General features: G+C 37.0%; 1 protein-coding gene across 6 annotated transcripts in view; it reads left to right on the top strand.

Moving 5' to 3' along the window:
• RASGRP1 (RAS guanyl releasing protein 1) overlaps nt 1-19,103 on the top strand; it is a 45,962-nt gene that overhangs the window by 21,850 nt on the left and 5,009 nt on the right. For 4 of the 6 annotated variants that reach the window (XR_005930792.1, XR_003926956.2, XR_005930797.1 and 1 more), the window contains exons 4-16: nt 117-179; nt 2,026-2,157; nt 3,261-3,414; nt 6,631-6,804; nt 7,525-7,641; nt 9,981-10,256; nt 12,505-12,585; nt 13,203-13,307; nt 14,342-14,451; nt 14,874-15,018; nt 15,746-15,782; nt 16,393-16,539; nt 18,356-18,729. Coding sequence is in view for 3 of the 6 variants with exons in the window: in XM_030039428.2 (XP_029895288.1) it covers nt 117-179; nt 2,026-2,157; nt 3,261-3,414; nt 6,631-6,804; nt 7,525-7,641; nt 9,981-10,256; nt 12,505-12,585; nt 13,203-13,307; nt 14,342-14,451; nt 14,874-15,018; nt 15,746-15,782; nt 16,393-16,539; nt 18,356-18,729 (1,915 nt within the window). In the remaining 3 variants the exon portion in view is untranslated. The remainder of the gene's footprint in view (nt 1-116; nt 180-2,025; nt 2,158-3,260; nt 3,415-6,630; nt 6,805-7,524; nt 7,642-9,980; nt 10,257-12,504; nt 12,586-13,202; nt 13,308-14,341; nt 14,452-14,873; nt 15,019-15,745; nt 15,783-16,392; nt 16,540-18,355; nt 18,730-19,103) is intronic. The other 2 variants (XM_041118286.1, XM_030039441.2) reach the window with 2 other exon arrangements.

The following is a 19,103-nucleotide window of genomic DNA, read 5'->3' as shown; positions in this document are numbered from 1 at the left end:
TGATATTATATGCCATCAGTAGAATGATTCCTACTGCTTACAGATAGGGAATCATCAAGCATGTTACATTTCATGTCATATGTGAATGGATGTGGTTTTCCTTAACAGTTTTCTACCTATCTTAATGCTTTAGAAAATAAATCTTCTATGCTGTGTGTGAAGATATGCTATTTTGTGAGGTAAGAATATTCTTGCTTGGTAGCTATTAGTCTGCAGCTATCCATGTGCCATACCTAAGAATAATTTTGCATATCTTAAGCTGACATTAAAAAGAGAAACAGCTATACTGCTTCAGCTTTTCAAGGTTCAGTTTAGCAGCATTACACAAAAAGGCCCAACCAGCTTTGTGCAGATCTGTTGAAGTCAGCGCATGAATTGTTGGGTCACAGTTTTGAACTGAGTCTGTACGAATCTGTATCTTAAACATCAGTGAAAATTGACAGTGCTCAGGAATTGGTAGCATTGTGTCTAATATTATATAGGTCTATTAAAAAAAAAAAGTGGGATATTGCAGCTATATTGCTTATATTAAGCAAAACTTTATTGCATTCTGTAGGTAATTCTCCTTAGTAATTCTACTTAGTCACTTGCAATGATTCCAGATCACTTTTTTTTTTAATTAAGTATAGTAAAGTTTGATATCTCAGTTTACAGAAAACAGAACAGAGGAAAAAAAGATGCAACTTTTTTTATACAAAATGGGAAATAAGTAGTAACAGGAAGGTAAAATTTGTTTTAAGTAGTGATGATTTTATTATCTCAAAGCAGATTACTGGTTAGGTCAGAATGCTTTGGTATTGTATGAGATCTGGGAGCATTTTTGCTTCTAGGCAAATTCATACATACATGCATCTGTAAGAACGTGCATTTCCATTTTTCCAACAAGCACAGATTTTTACATGCATGTGTCTAGTGGGTCTGGCTGGGATGGAGTTAACTGTCTTCATAGCAGCCCCTATGATAATGTGCTTTGCATCTGTAAGTAAAACACACCAACGTTTTAGCTATTGCTGAACAGTGATTGCACAGCATGCAATTTCTGTTTCTCACTCTGCCCCCGCAGGCTGTAGGCTGGGGGTGAACTTGAGGTTGTGAGGGGACACAGGCAGGACAGCTGACCTGAATTGACCAAAGGGGTGTTCCCATGCCATACGGCATCATGTTCAGCAATAAAAACTTGGGGGGTAGTCATTCCAAAGTAGCTGTTGCTCAGATACTGGCTGGGCATCTTGTGGGAGATAGTGAGTGATTGCCTTTGCATCACTTCTTTGTTTGGTTAGCTTTTTTCTTTCAGTTATTAAACTGTCTTTATCTTGACTCACACATTATTCTCACTTTTGCCCTTCCTATTCTCTCCGTGATTCTGCTGGGGGGGGGGTGGGGAAGGAGTGAGCAAGCAGCTGGGTGGATACCTAGTTGCTGGCCAGGGTCAAGCCACCACAGTGGGTGACAAGTCACCTATAGGAATTGAAATATAAAATATATAACTGAAACAATTTGAATGCCCAACATAGAAAAGTGTAGTTCTCGGAAAATATTTTGTGCATGTGAGACTGAGTCATCTGTAAACTATTAAATATATTTAATTAGTAAATTTTTCTTCAGTTAATAGATAAAATTCCAACTACCATAGTGCATTTTTTTATGTCCAGACCAAATAATTTCAAGTTTTAAAGGGGTATATAAAATTATCTAGAAGTTCATGAAGAAAAAATCAGCATGCATATTATCTAGATTTAATGTGAAACCAGAAATTTTAATATTGAATTTTTTGCAAACATTTATGTAGTATAGTTCTATACAGCATTAAGACAGGTAGTTTCTAATTCATTTTTGATCTTGAAATTCTGATTTTTGATAAAATCAAGGTGGCCTAGCAAAAGCATCTAAAAGCAAGATTTATCCCCTGAAGTTGGTCAAGAAGAAACATAACTCATAAACAGGAGCAACTATCTAAATTTCAGCCTTGCTGATGTTAGAGCAAAACCTTTATTTTTGTGTTTCTGTATTTTCAATGTGCAATAGGTATTGGATTACAGAGTTCTGGGTTATGTTCAAAATGGACTCTAAACTATCCACAACTATGGAAGAATTTCAAGAACTGGTTAAAGCTAATGGTGAGGAGTTACACTGTCATCTAATTGACACAACCCAAATGTGAGTGCCAAAGTCGCATTATGCTTGGAAAACAAACTTTTGCTCTGAATTTCCTTTATTCAAATATAATGTCTCTCCAGTATAGCAGGATAGTGGTCCTATAGTGGGTTAATTTTAGTAAGTCATATGTTATCTATCCTTAGAAGAGTTTATATATCATTATAGATTAAATATATATTATGTAGAGGAACAGAATGCCTTTCAAGTATGACTTAGGTTGAATTTAACTGCTGTGTAGACTTTGTGCTGATTCTTTATGCTAGATAAATTTTACTCTATCCAGGGAACTTAGAAAATTTGTAGAGGCCTAATGATTTTGAAAGATCACTTGAAGTCAGTGAGAAAAGCGAATACTTTTTGATCGGGTAACAGATGAGGTAAAAAAAGTGTTTGTTTTTAACACCAAAGGTAAGTGAGAAGATACAGTTTATTACATTGTCAAACTCTTGATACTATTTTCTGTGATTTTAGTTATAAAATTCCTTGTCCTGTCCAGAATAAATCCTACAGCTGTATATCACATAGTTCCTTCTTGGGAAGAGAACCTTCCTTGTTACATGACAGTAAGATAGTTCTGCGGAATTGTATAACAGTGTCAATTCATACTTTGGTTGGAAATGCACAGGCAAAAGCAGAGCAGAATTTGGCATACATTTTATATCTGGTTATGAGAGAGAATATTTAGTTTTTCAAATCCAATTAAATTTCATTACTCTGTGGGTGAATAGCATAGGCAGACAGTTCATACTCAGAGGCTGGTCAAGGAAATGTGTAAGAATTATTAAATGGAGGAGCACTGGATGTGTTCAATGGAGACAAAGTTACGGACAGCAATTCTGGAAGTACAATATATAATCTCATGCTGTTTAGTAATATAGTTGTATTGTACTTATGTGCTACATCAATATAATAAAGACTAACAATAATGTTTTGTCCTATAACCTCTAATGCATGAAAGGAGCTTGCTGTTTAGAAATTCAAATAATTCACTTTTTATTGCAGTAAGGCATGAAAACAATGTTACTTTTGTATTAGGGAGAGAGGAAAAGTTTGCTCTTCAGAAAATAACTCAGGGTAATTCTGTTTTAAAATTTGTCTAAAAGAAATTCTAGGGATTGGTCTAGAAAGCTGACACAGCGTGTGAAGGCCAACACCAGTAAGAAACGGAAAGTCTCGCTTCTTTTTGATCACCTTGAACCAGAGGAGCTGTCAGACCACCTTACCTATCTTGAATTTAAGTCTTTCAGAAGAATATCAGTAAGTGATTATTTATTTATTTATTCAGTCATTTATTTTAAAGATGGGAAGGACGTAGAAAAGATGGGAGAGGGGTAGTATTACAACATTAACCCTGCAGCGCAAGCTGTTGGACAAGCTGAGTCTGTCCAGACTCTTTTTGTTTTACTAGTTTTGAAGGTGGTTGGTGGTACTTATTCTGAGTACATACCCTTTTGCTGCAGTCATTTCAGAGAGGGAGAGTGAAGCTTTTAAGCAACTGTGGAACAGAGCTGGGGCATGGTCAGTTGGAAGGGAGAGGAGTAAACCATTTGATCTTCTTCCAAATAATCTCTTTTTGTTAAAACAAGTGGTGTCATTGGGCACAGGAACAAGCAGCCTCCTTTGACCCAAATCAGTAATCAGGCTAAAAAGGGATGAAGGAAACTTGGAATATTCTCCTAGAATGCTAACCTCCTGTGGTTGTAGGAAACAGTGCAGCATTCTTGTGCAGTGACTAATGGACTGTCTGTATAGAAGATGTCCACTGGACTCTGCTTGCCATTTTTGATTATGCATAACAAAATAAAGACTAAGGATAAGAAAGCACTTGAGAAAATGCCATGTTTTTAATGTAAGAGGGGCTTAAAATATTTTATTAGACAAGCTTTCAAGTACACAAACAATTCTTAAGGATTTGTCTCATGTTTTCTTTCATTTGATATGTTTTCTCAGCTATTTTGGTAACAGTTAAGTTGCTAACTTCCCTAGGCACCTTGGCTTTGCTTGCATCCTTATATGCTACAACATTACTTCTATTCAAACCTGATACAGTTCACACATGGAAAAGAAAAGTGAACATTAGAGACCAGAATCTAAGATGGTTGCAAAGTCAGTGTGATGATAACAGTGAAAGCAAAGTGGTTTTTTTAGGGTTTTTTGTTTGTTTTGGTTATTTGGTGGGGTTTTTTTTTGAAACACTACAATCTGAAGATGAAGTCTGGCAAGGAAAGGGGCTCTCAATAGATTGTGGAAGATTTCACAGTTGTGTGTTAGTGTACTTTATTTTGAGCTGACAGTATATGACTCTTCATGTTTTGTGTTAAATTCAAAAAGCCATAGAACCAGAGTCATGCACAGATTACTGCCTGTAGGCAGTAATAATACGCAAAGCTTATATAATTCTTAACATTTTCAAGCTCTGTGCAGACATTAAGTAATTAATGATTAATAAGCATAACAAGTATGATGGCAGTCAGTGTCAGATGTGTCATAGAGTTCCAACAGTTACATACTTGTATACATTTTATATGCAGGGTCCCTGCATATGTTGTGGTATAAACTGAGTTTACCAAGACCTCAGATCAGAAAATAACGTGTAATTAATAAATAGCTATATTAATTAACTCTTTGCAGAATGTATTCACTATATACTAAGCCACAGAATCCTTCTGTTATTCTAACATGGCAGCATATACTGGGAGAAAGGCTGCAAATGACCTGCTGTGTTATCAGTCACTGGAATAAACTATTCATAGGTTAAGTCATTTGAAAGTCAGAAAGGAATACTTGATCCCCTGAACGTATAGAGCACACAGCAAAATCTTCCATGGGACACCATGTGTCTTGCAGCAAAGAAAAATGCAGGGAGTAGTGTTCACAGAGTAATGACTGCAGGTATGTTGGTGTTTGGAAACCATTTTAATTTATAGTTATAAAATACAGGGAGGCTACATTCTGTTGTAAGAATCTGGATTCTGCTTTCCTGTTCAGGCTCATAAGTTAGTCATTGCAATACCAGACTCTTGCATTATTTAGATACCTGGACTTCTTTACCATCTGCCACTAACAATCTTGTTACAGCTGACCTTGTTAATAAATTCTTGCACCAAAGTTATTTTGAAACTTTAAGTAGTATGTTAGATAAAAATTTATTCAGCATTTAAAAAAATTCCTTTTGTGAAGGAGAGAGCTGCTGAGAACAAAATATAAACTAATCAAACTGATTCATAATTGTACTGAAACTGCTATGAAGTCCATAATTATGTAGTCAGATATTGAAAAATTATCTATCTGTATAGAGTAGTTGCTTAAAAATCAAGATCCAGCCAAATCTGGCTGGGGTTCAAAATTCAAACAATAAGTATAAGTAGGTACTATGTAATCTCAGAGACAGCTCTTCTTATTACTGTTAATGTTTCTTCCATTTTTAATTTAATAAGAGGACAAATCCAGAGATGTCTGCTGTCATATCTGCTTTTTAAAGTTTTAATAGTTCTTATTAAATGGATGGAAAAAAGTTAAAAAGCAGAGAGAAAGTGAGAGGGGGAGAGCAAGAAACAAAAAGCAGCTTGACAATTTGCGACCTTTTCTTAAGGATCAATGCCATTCAGCATCTTCCTGTTGCCTTAAGAAAGGAATATGTGTCTATTACAGCTATGAATGTTTTTGGTAAGATGTTAGTATTAGTGGTCATAGTAAAGAATGGATGTATAAATCCTGTGTCATATTTTATGATGGTTCAAATTCTTGTGTATTCTTGTTAATGGATAAATCAAGGGAACAGATAAACATTGTATCAACAAAAACAAATGATTACTTCTCTTTGATCTTAATCAGAAAAATGGCTTAAAAAAATCTATTTGTCACATACAGGTGTCTACTGAACAATTTTAGATCGCTTTGGTTAAATAAGAGAATCTCACAAGCTGTATTAAAAATATTAAGGAATCTGTAGCCCTCACTCTTTTATGGTCTTATCTCAGTTTTAGATGAATCTCATTGAACTTGCTTTTGTATTAGCTTAATTCAGAAGTGTGCCCTAGCTACATAAACTGAACACTTAACTTCCTTAAACTATCACTGAGTTACTAGATTACACTTTGAATTCAGTTTCACCTTCCCTGAAGAAGCCTAGATGCAATGAATCTATGGAGCCACTGAGGCTAGGAGGAAGGCCCCAGTTCTACTTATCCTAGGGTTTATAAGAGCCAAGGCTCCTGAGATATACATGATGCAAATGATGTGATACAAATCAGGGTGAAAAGATGCTTTCAGCTAATTCAATTAGTTGAAGCCTTCTGCTTTGAACTGAACAAAGCTTTGACAAAGGAGAGATTTCAGTCTTATGGATATTTCGGGTGTAAAATATATCTTGTATATTTCATTTGAAAAGCAGACCTGTATCTGCACACAGATCATGAGGTATATGAAACTGTAGATGAGTTTTCGTTTACACCTTTTTTTGGTTTTTTTAAGTTCTCAGATTATCAGAACTACATTGTGAATAGTTGTGTGAAGGAGAATCCAACAATGGAAAGATCAATTGCTCTTTGCAATGGTATCTCTCAGTGGGTGCAGCTAATGGTTCTCAGCAGACCAACACCACAGCTTCGGGCTGAAGTGTTCATCAAGTTCATTCATGTTGCACAGGTCAGTTAAATTTTGACATGTGTTGTTTAAGAGCCCTTTAGTTGCTCTTCCCACACTACTACTGCAGGGTCAGCTGGGGGTGTTGGCACTGGTCTCCTGGTTCATACATACAGCATGTGTATTTGTGTATGCTGTGGTTTCATACCAAGTATTCAGATATTACAGTGACATGGCACCATGGCTTTCTCATATCCATTCTGAAGAAATTATTTTCATTGAAAAACTAGACTTGCTTTTGAATCAGCTGGTGAGATTCCAAGCTGTGACTGCGTACCTTTCCAAAGCATGAACCACTATCATGCCTTTGGCCATGATTAGAAGCATTTCTACCAGATATGCCTTACTGGATAGAAGCAGAGCTGCTATGGTCCTATTGATATTCTTTGCATACTAATTCAACTGTAGTCATAACCAAGATAACAGGCAGTGTTTCCTAGTTGTGGTAGAGTGTGGGAAGAGGGAGAAGTACTGAGGAAGTACTTTGAAGACTTACTGTATCGGCATAATTAATACCTGATTTAATAACAGTAGAATAAGTACATGTTACACCCAGTAAAATAACAACTCATTACCAAAATGAATGAAACCAAATGGATAGTGGCACAAAACTTGTAAGACTTTAGAGGAAGACAATAGAGGCAATGTAGAATTGGGATGTGCATATTGAACAACTTGAACCTTTAAATAATAAATACTGATTTTTTTTGTATGTCAACACAGAAGCTCCACCAGCTGCAGAATTTCAATACGTTAATGGCAGTGATAGGAGGTCTTTGTCACAGTTCCATTTCCAGACTCAAGGAAACAAGCTCATGTGTTCCTCATGATGTAATTAAGGTTGGTATAGCTCCTCTAAGTTTTACAAATGAGTTAACCTTTAACTTTTTTGTCATCGCACACACAAAAAACAACCTTACTTCATTGGATAAGGTGGAGAGAAAGACAGGAAAAAAGAAAAAGGAAGACTTCCTTTGGTTTTGGAGGGTTTTTCTTTGTCTTTTCATCTCTACGATACCAGTTACTCCTACACTTCCAACCCCACCTTTCTTCAAGATTTGTACAGCTTCTCTAAAGTTTCTCTTAATACTCAGATGTGACAGGCTGCATTTCCATTTATATGCAGTAGTACAGAGTAGCATTCAAACACAAAAGCAGAGAATTGGATCCTAGAACATTTGAGAACAAAACTATTGTCATCCATAGCAACATTAACCATCCTGAGTGTATGGAATGCTAGCACAGAGCTCTACACTTTGAGTTTAAAACTGAAAGGATTGGTTTTGTTCATCTGATCTTTCCCTATGACAGATTTTATCTAGTTCAGACTTGAACAAACAGCTCTAATACACACATTATAATGCAGTGGAATGTTAGGAATCAGTTGTAATTTCCAATTAAATTCTTGTGAAATACAGACGGATATATTTTTTGCTGAGATTCTGGCTACTAAAACTGTGAAGGAAAGCATATTTTCTAGCAATGGCTTCTTAAGAGACTAATATGCTTTATTATTTTATCTTGTTTGGGGCCTGAAAGATTTCATACAGGTATCTAATGAACCTGATTTTATCACAGTACAATCAGCTTGAATGAACAGTGCATACCTGGAGTGTAGACCAGAAACATGACTTCCCACTGATAATGGTTGCAGCTCTCAGGATTGTCGTGGTTTAACCCCAGCCAGCAACTAAGCACCACGCAGCCACTCGCTCCCTCCCTCCCTCCCAACGCAGTGGGACTGGGGAGAGAATCAGGGAAAAAAGTAAAACTCGTGGGTTGAGATAAGGACAGTTTAATAGGACAGAAAGGAAAAAAAAGAATGATAATAAAAAAATGACAATAATAATAATAAAAGAATTGGAATATACAAAACAAGTTATGCAGAATGCAGTTGCTCACCACTCGCTGATCAATGCCCAGTTAGTTCCCGAGCAGTGTTCTGCCCCCCAGACAACTCCCCCCAGTTTATATACTGGGCATGATGTCACATAGAATGGAACATTCCTTTGGCCAGTTTGCGTCAGCTGTCCTGGCTGTGTCCCCTCCCAACTTTTTGTGCCCCTCCAGCCTTCTTGCTGGCTGCGCACGAGAAGCTGGAAAATCCTTAACTTAGTATAAGCACTACTTAGCAACAACTGAACACATCAGCGTGTTATCAACATTACTCTCATACTGAACCCAAAATATAACACTATACTAGCTACTAGAAAGAAAATTAACTCTATCCCAGCCAAAACCAGGGCAAGGATCTATAAAACCAGTTAGCAAGCTTATTTTAGAAGCATGCTGTTTTACAAATTTTGTCATTATGAGGAGTGGACTGCATATGTGTCCATCATTTGAATAACTTTTTGCATCAAGAAATTGTATACAAGTGCTAAGAGAAAGCAGGTAAATAAAAGCTGGTAATTAATGACTTGGGAGCACACTTTAAAGTTTAACTGTAACAAACAGTTTGTAAAGGTTAAAAATCAAGGGGTTAGACAGGAACTTCTGCAAGAAAACATTGGTCTGTTGATTTTATAGTGTTGAGTCAGCTTTGTACCTGTATAGTTTTAAACAAGGGAAATTTTTATATTGCTAGACTTAAAATTAATTTGGCCTTTACAACAAGTCCAATATATTGTTTCTTCTTCATTTCCATGGAAAAAAAGTTTTCTTAAAAGCACAGATGTGCCACCTTGAACTGTAATAGGAGTTCTGGTCACGCTGTGATGGGACCATAGCACAACGTAGGGTTTCTCAGCCAGGACTTTCCAATTCCAGCAATTCCAGATGGTGAGCTGGAGGCCAGAGAAGTGCATTCCACATTTGAAGGTGAAGATGGTTGCTTTTATGAAGGTCAGAGAGCTTGTGCTGTGCTTACGCATTAACTGCATACGCATGCCCTTGATTTGAGAGGATCCTATTTCTTTTCATTGACTAAATAAGGAATGGAGGAAGACCAGCATTATAGATTAGGCTGTAGATTAACTATCTGTAATTACATATTACAGATAGTTAAATTAGGTGAGGTGAATACCTAGATTTCATTTGAAGCCTAAAGTTTTAAAATCCATTTCAGGAGTCATTGTGAGTAAACCCTTAACAATAACACGGGAAATTCTTGTGCTGTATGACCAGAACAAAACCAGTAACCGATTTTGATTTTTTTTTTGTTTTCTTTTTATTTTTAGGTGTTTAATGAAATGACAGAACTGCTTTCATCTTACAGAAATTATGATAGTTACCGACGTGCCTATAACGAGTGCAGTAACTTTAAGATCCCAATCCTTGGGGTCCACCTGAAAGACTTGATATCACTTTATGAGGGCATGCCAGACTACTTGGAGGACAAAAAAATTAACATATACAAACTATACTCTCTCTATAACCATATAAATGAGCTGATACAACTCCAGGAAATGCCACTTCCCCTGGAGGCTAATATGGACCTTGTTCATTTGCTTACAGTAAGTCTGTTAGATGAGATAAATACCTCCATTTAAAAAATAATTTCATATATCTGTCAAACAACTAAGTAGAGAATTCCATTAACTATAAATACATAATAACATAAGATTTTTTTTTTTTTTTTCCTTTAAGGAAATATACAATAATAGAAGAAGAGAAAAAGTTAGTGATACTGATTTATCTGGCAGCAAGGGTGAGGTACCAGTTCAGCAGTATGCTTCCAATTATTTCTGTAAGGGAAGGAAATGTTTCTTTCTGCTTTGCTATAGTAGTATGCATTCTCTCTGTACTTTCACTAAGGAAGTGCTCTGAATCTTCTGCTGATTAAGCCTAAATAGGGAGAAAGGTAGAAAGCTTCCTTGGAGGCAGAAGATTGCATACAGAGCTTTCTTGTGTTGAACACACAAACTTTCATTTTTAAAAGTTCAGTCCCTCAAGATGTGTAAGGTTAACATACCATATTTCTAGCCAAGTTTCTTCTGGTACTAAAGAAAGTACTATGTCTGACATAAATGTTAGTCAAATATAGTTGTATTACTCTTCCAGTCATATCTAGTCAGTGCCACATTACTAACAAAATTGATACTACCTAGGACCTATGTCACAACAATAGTTTTAGCTTCTCCTAGTAAGTTAAAATACTACCTTTTATTAAAATAGTAAATCTACCTTTCTTGTTTCTCAGTTTTGTTTGGCCTTAAGTACCTCAGCTTGGAAAAACTAGATAGGCTGCTTCCACTTTCTGGTTACAAGTCCTGTTTTAGCAAAAAGCTAATAGATGAAAATGGTTATGTGCTTGAGGTTATTTGTTCTCTCTGGGAGCACTCGTGTGTGAAATTAGGCATGTATGCCCAGGGCCTGAAATAGAGCTACATAAAGTGGTGAATTTCTTCCTGCTAAATGTTTTAAATGTTTTGTCTCAAATTATTGTAAGTCCCTTTTTTTTTTTTCCTAAAACTTTTATAAAAATGGTTATTACAAATATGTAGAACTTTGGCCACAATTTCATGCAGCTGTATATGACAGGACATAAATTAAAAGAATACTTCATTTCAGAGCAGGAGCTTCTGATGTACTAACATTCCAGGGCACATAATTTTTGTGTTTCTCTGATTTTTCCAACAGTCTTTCTCCTTCTGTTTCCTTTAGTCATATGCTTTCCCATTAGCAGGCAAGTCAGTTTGAAGAGGTATTAATAATTACATACATAAGTTAATAATTCATAGAGGTATTGTAACATTTGGACTTTTGGTTTTTGAGTGTCAGAAACTACTTTAAGATTTCCCCAATAATCTAAAATTGTTCACTATTACGACTACAACAGTAATTCTTGCAGTTGTTCACAAGAAAGTTATTGCATATCTGCAGTTTCAGTACGGTTATTAATTGGATAAAACGGCATATTTTGGTTTCTTAATTTATATCCATATGAACGCTGCAATCTTGGCTCTCTGTAACAAGTTTATATTTTCTTTGGACTTGCTATGGATTGAGGCTTGTAACACATTTACGTCTGGCTTTTCTATTCAATCACATCTAGTGTGAATATTATCATGTAAATATTCAAAAAGTGTCATGTTACCTGTCTTCAATCTTAGCTGGAAATTTGTTTCCAGTCCATAAAATATTTGCTATACTATTTTCCAGGACACATGCAAAATCAAAGGTATAAATTTGATAATTTTTTCAAATTCCTTTATTTACCCAGGTGTAATGTTTCTTGCTTTACATAACTGCTGTTGACAGCTAAAGGTTCTCACTAAATATATGCAAGTCCATCTTTTATCCTCATCATATACTTCTCAGTTCAGTGTGGTCACAGCTGGATTGGATAAATATGACATGTTGAAACAAGAGTTTTCTGAGAATTTGAGTTGGTGGACAGTTTCATTGGAATGGTGCTTTTGTGCTTTGTTGCATGATAGATCACTTGAATATTATGGGAGTAACAGTTTTTTGCAAGTTACTTATTAACTGACTGCTAATTATGCCTATAGTCACTTACTGTGCTAATGACTGTAGCTGTGTAATGTTACAGATTTCCAGATAACGGCAATAATAGTCTGGAATTTAGAAATGTACCCATTTCAAATCACTGTGAACACCTGTGCAGCTCAAATGCATTTTTTCTAGGTGCAACCTAAATTAAAAGTTAATGCACCAAAAAATACTCATGCATGCCACAAGCAAGTTTATCAAGTAGCAGTGACTCTTTTGGGCTTAAACTAATGTTGTGTTTGTTTTCAGCTGTCCCTTGATCTTTACTACACAGAAGATGAAATTTATGAGCTTTCATATGCACGAGAGCCACGAAGTCACCGAGCTGCTGTAAGGGCCTTTACAGATTCTTAACAAAAAGATTTTTTTGATGAGTAATGTAACTTTTATCCCTTGCATTCATTTTATTTTATTTTATGCTAAATTGAAAACATTTTAGCTTTACAGACTGAGCAAAATATGTTAAAGCATAAATTGTTTGGTTGTTGATGAAGCCTAAGCTAGAATATATGGGAGAGTTTACACCATATCAGGTTTTATAATATGAACACAAACACAAATGAAGTTACTTGTGTAGAGACATGACATCAGGCTCAGTCTTGGAAACTGATACTGATTCTTCAAAATGAAGAATTCTGATGTGATTCAAATGATGAAACCCATGAGTATTATATTTTAGTTTTTTTCCTGTTTTATAAATACAGAAAAGACAGTGAATTTACAGGGCTGTCAGTGAACTGTGACAATTTAAGGAACAACCACTGTTTTGGACAGTTCAGGGAAGAGCTTCCTCTGAAGTACCATGTAATTATCAAAAGTATCCTGTTGGGTCCAACAGGCCATTTTTGCAGTCCTGTATCACATAGTCCACTGTCACAAACGAAAGAAGTGTAATACCGAAAATCTTTCCATGTGGTACTAATGAAGTTCCGTTCAATTTATTCTAGCCTTTGACACCTTCCAGACCACCAGTAGTTGCAGACTGGGCCTCAGGAGTAGCCCCAAAACCCGATCCAAAAACCATCAGCAAACATGTTCAGAGGATGGTAGATGTAAGTACGGTTGGCCCATTTACCTTACATATCAGTTGTAGCCTTAATCTCTAGGTATGAGAAGATACAAAGAAGGGAAGAATTACTGGACACATTCAGAGCTGTGCCGAGTTTGTAAGCACTTCCATCCTCACAAATAGATATTTCTGTGTAGCTGTAAATAGCAGCAGCAGCAGCCTGTGAGGCATGCAAGGAAATTCCTTAAATGCCTAAGGAGGCACTGGAGAGTGTGAATGCTGGTTTGTATACTTCCAGAGTCATTCTTCCACGGAGCCAGAGAGTCCATTTCTATCAGGGACTCCAACATCGTGTTTCGTCGAGTCTGAAAGTGGGCCTGTCAATGGCTTTGTTACTAGCAGCCATTGCTTTTTCTCTCTCTTTTGGGTCACCTGCTTTACTGGAAACCATCAAGTAAGCTCAAGTGATTGATTCCAAAACTGATGGGGAGAGAGAGAGGTTAAGAGTTTGTCTTTGCATCCCTGCTTTATCTCTTTTCCTTCTAAACACTTACGATATTGCTAGGTATCCTTTGATACACGCCGTTTTGGAATATATTTCTAAATTTGGCTTAGGTATGCTCCTTGCCTTAGGGCCAGAGACAAACAGTAATGTTCCACAATTGGAAATAGGTGTCTACATGACAATTCTGTCATATAACTACTTTTCACATAATAGTGACCTGATGAAATAAGCTAGGCAGCTACACTGATTCAGCTACAGAGATCATCACTGAGAGGGCTAATTGAGAGCATTAGTACAAGTTGTATATGTAGGCCTGGACATAATGATATTAAAGCGAAACTGAAAAATAGCTGTCATTGTGTAGTGAAGCATGTAGTCCAGCCTATGTTGACTTATCTACATTTTGCTACAAATCAAGAAATTGTAATGCTGCTTTAGTAGTTAGACTGTTGCACTGTTTAATAGATACTGGGAGAAAGTGGGAGAGGAAATCCATAAATATTGTGGAGACTTTCTAAAATGGTAATTCAGCTCATCCTTGTTATAAACTATTCTACTATTATCTTGCACAGTCTGTCTTCAAAAATTATGACCATGATCAGGATGGATACATTTCCCAGGAAGAATTTGAAAAGATAGCTGCCAGTTTTCCATTCTCATTTTGTGTAATGGCTAAGGACTGGTGAGTACCTAGTTCTGCTTATCAACTTTATAGCATCTGTTTTGGGAGGGGGTTTGGGGTTTTTGTGTTTAAATTTTATTTCTGTCATTAGTATGGTAAAATCATCCTCTTCACCCACAAATAGAAGTGAAAACATAACTGACAAAAGCATCTTCTGAATGTATTGTGAATGACATCTTCACGAGCTTACAGCAGTGGTAACCAGGCTGATGTAGAAGAAGAACAGATATTAGAAAAAGAAACATTTTTTTTGAACAATATTCAGTATATACTTTGGGAGCAGTTGACAAGATTACTGAGATCACTGTAGTTTTTGGCCCATGAAACTATCGCCATTTTAAATTGCAAAGATATGTTTAATTCTCCTTATGCTTTTAAGAAAAATGTATGTCTCACAAACAACTTTTCTTGTTTATTTCCAGGGAAGGTCTGATTAGCAGGGATGAAATAACAGCTTACTTTATGAGGGCTAGCTCAATCTATTCCAAATTAGGACTTGGCTTTTCTCACAACTTCCAAGAGACCACTTATTTAAGGCCTACTTTCTGCGACAACTGTGCTGGATTTGTAAGCTTACTTTTTAGTATATTATGTTAATGTTGTTTGGAATAATGCCTTTTTTTTTACCTCATAATCACCATATGTCATATACATCTATTTCTGTATATAAAACGCCAGTGAAGCTATATAGGACAGCAAGCTTCTGCCTGCGTAGCTATTTAAGGTACCCTTTACACCCTTCTTGGCAGTACTATTACCTGTTTAAACATGGCTCCTACCTTGTGGTGTTTGGTTGTGTCACCAAACACCTTCTCAGGCAAGACTTCCAAATCCAGAGCCTGCCACTCCATGGGGCTGTTAGAATGCATGTCCTGGTACAGACGTGACATGCCCCCTGCCTATGGCACAGAAAGATCGAGTAAAACTGACTGTCCTACCAATCCCCAGTTTCGCTGGGATCAAACAAGGGTGCTGAGATTAGAATTCTCCCATCTACTTCAGCTCCACAACTTCTCTGGGGCTGTCAGATCTGCTGATAAATTCATTAGAGACTAGCTTAAGGTATTTTGTTTGTGACTGAGGAACACACATAAAATATTCTGTTTACCTTATGCTAAAGAGGTAAATAGTTCATATCTTGACCTCACCATTAAAAGGGTAGAAACCCAAGATATTCTGCAGATGTTCAGATCTTAAAAGTGAGTGGAGCTTTTAGTGGATTTTTATATCTGGAGGTATCAAGTGTGCAGAGAAATATTTTAATACATAGTCTTTCTGTTTGTTTGAATTTCAGCTATGGGGAGTCATTAAACAAGGATACAGATGCAAAGGTAAGGTACTTTATACTTTTAATTTTAATCTATAATTGATGGTGAATGACAAAAAAACCTGATCATCCTGAGATCAATTGCTGTGTCCATGGACCTATTTAATCTGACCTCTCAGGGAGGAGAAGACTGATTCAAGAATAGTATGATAGACAGATGGTCCAGAAGAAATGCAAAGATGAAGGAACTAAAAACTGATAGCTCTAACCCTTTGCAAAACATAACTGAATTCAAGAGGGTTTGGGAACAAACCCCTTCTATTCCAAAGGGGGCAAACACCAACACTGTGAAAACCGTGCAGCACATTCACAACATGTATTTTGCAGAGTTTTCTTCCTCATACAGGTATTTGCTTTCTCTGCAACTCTTACAGTCAGAACACTGTTGCGACTGAATGTTGCTGTTTTGTATTTTCACAGTGAAAAGGAGTTTGGGATGTATATAGCAAAGGGATGTCGTTGGTCTGTTTACCAGATGTATGTTGTAACAGGTAATGCATGTAGAGAACACCAAAGAAGCTTTCTTGCTTCTTGGGGAGGCAACAAAGTGTGAGAGCTGATCTTAGATGCTACAACAGAGCCACTGAATCATGTAAACTTTGTTTTGTTTACAGACTGTGGAATGAACTGTCACAAGCAATGCAAAGACCTGGTTGTGATAGAGTGCAAGCGAAGACCCAAAACTTCAGTTGCAGACAACAGCCCAACATCGGCTCTTGCTTCAAGCCTCTGCCCAGTAGGAGTCAAAGAGCAATTCCATGGTGAGAAAAGATCACATTAAAAAGATTAAAAGATATAGATAATCTTTCCTTTGCTCCTTTTTCTTTTAAAGCTGAGTTGTAGAGCATCATTTTAGGTTTTGTTAGTTAACTGCAGTGATTTATCAACATACAAACTAGAAACAGGTGTAAGTGAGCCTGTACCAAGTAACACCATTCCAGTTCTAGTCTGAATAAGTAAGGACTCCCTTTCTGGGAGATCTCTTGTCACACTACACAATGTGTGGTGCACAAATTCTACGAAAACTGAGTAAATCTTCTGCCAGACTCTCATGAGAACTAGATCATATGAACTGAACAGCTGACAGGTTCCCTTAACTCTCTCACTTTGTGACAAACAGGTCTTGGTACACTCCAGTTTTTACCATTGTTGTCACATTAAGCAACTACTGCACTGCTACAGTTCTGACTCAGATTTCAATCTGGAGTTTATAAATTCAGTTTACTTACGTATCTGTGTGCTAGGAAAACCAACAGCTAATTGTGTTTATTTTTTCCACTTCAGTAGCTGAAACTACAACTCCTCTTTGTCCATTCATCTTTCATTTAATCAGAAATGAAAAATTACACCTCTCTGTTCTTTTCCCCTTATATCAAACAAGCTGTATAAATTTTTCATATTGTGTATTACCATGTGGGCCTCCAAAGGAGGAAGTGTTGTCCTTGAATAAGACCTCAGGCTACTTTTGTTTTGCTTTTCTTTTGATGTTCCAACTCTCTCCATACTCACTTTCTTTGAATTTCTCTCCTGCTCTTTGCCTGTATCTAACATTCTTCAAATCTATTTCTTGCCACTTTGATATCAATCTTTTGTGTTATATTTAAGATTCATACTGCTGCAATCCATCTTAGGCTTCCTATTAGCATTTATATAGAGCACAATGCAGCCAGTTTCCCTTGATAACTGACCATGTGCACCTCTATGATTGCACCTGCAATGGCTGAAGCACTGCATAATAACCACCTTGTAGGATGTCACGCTTATAAAGAGATTGAACCGTAGTGTGTTGCCCCATCATCACCTAGTGTGCCAGAACGTGGTACCTCTCAGCACTACATCATGCTGAAGAATGAGAATTCAGGTCTAGGTTGAAGGTGTAAGCCTCATCTGTTCATCCATATTCTCATTTAATGCCCCAGAGCCTGCAGCAGCTACTGGACTGACTTTGTTCTTTCTCCTCATGTGTTTGAACATTCAGTCTCATTTTGTTTTCTTCCCAACAACAGAAATTACTTTATCTGAAAAAGGTCTTTTTAAATCCTTTAATCACATCTCCTGCCCACTGCTTCCAGCATTGTGGTTCCCCCCGCCCCAGTTTTTACTTTTAACTGCAAAAGCTAAAGTATTTTAGGATGACCTATAGAAAAACAGTGTAAAACTAAAACCATCATTATTTCACCGTTATAAAAATGCATGAGATGGGTTGTATCTTACAGCTGCAAGTTGTGATAACGCTGAAGTAACACCCGGGTTTAATCTTCCAGCCCAATCACTAAGATCAATGGTCTACATAAAACCTCTTAGCCATCTAGAGGTTTTTCTTTAGCTGACCTTGGTGGCACACCTGTTTTCCTCTTACTGATCCATATTTATGTTACTGAGACAAGGCAAAGAGTTGTTCCAAGAGACACAACATTGAGAAACCTCCAGTGACACCTATTTTGGAGAGCAATGAACGTAAAATCAATAAAGAATAAATGTTGGCTTATTTCTTAAAATCATGTTTAATTACTGTGCCTCCTGTTTCTCCTTTCCTGGGATAAGATCTTGACTGAATTTACTATGTATATTCTACAGGACAAGAAGAAGGACCGTTCACATTTCCTAATGGAGAAGTAGTGGAACACAATGAAGACAGCAAGGACCGAACCATTATGCTCATGGGTTCCTCAGCTCAGAAAATCTCAGTGAGACTGAAACCAGCTGTGGTTCATAAAGGTACACAGACTGATCACATACTGCTGGCTGGTGATGTATCTCGTAGGCAGACAGAGAAGAAAGAACATAGGATGCCAGAAAATCCTTATCTCCAGGCAGCTCCACCATCCCCACGTCCAAGCCCCATTCTAGGCCGCAAAAAGGCATATGTTAAATGGGAAAACAAGGACTCCAGCCAGAAAATGAAGGAGGAGCATCACAGCTGTAAACCCTCATACCAGGAACTTGAGCAGGTACAGACATGATGAAACAAATTCTATTTTACACAACAGTACCATAAAGCGGTTGGAGGGTGTAGGGTAGTGGCTGGGTGGGAAGGTGTCACCTTACTCCAAGGTAATTAATTGCCAGAACAATCCATGAGTGGCATCATAAATTCTTAGCCACTTTTACTCCAGCAATGCTTCACTTCAAGCATAAATTTTAGTACTAGCATAGGGCTTAGGAAATAAATTTTGAAGCCCTTGTTATGATTACACTGATCCCTGTCAGTCTTAAAAGTGACACGCACGAATGTGTACATAATCCAATCACTTAGAACAGGATGGAACTCCATAAAACGAGTAACGGTCCCAAATTTCTTCCTGCTTTTGGTGGCCTCTGCTTC

This window comes from Aquila chrysaetos, chromosome 2 (assembly GCF_900496995.4).
Source record: "Aquila chrysaetos chrysaetos chromosome 2, bAquChr1.4, whole genome shotgun sequence".
Classification (NCBI taxonomy): domain Eukaryota; kingdom Metazoa; phylum Chordata; class Aves; order Accipitriformes; family Accipitridae; genus Aquila; species Aquila chrysaetos.
Note: the sequence above shows the minus strand (reverse complement) of the source record. Positions and strands in the feature narration are given on the sequence as shown.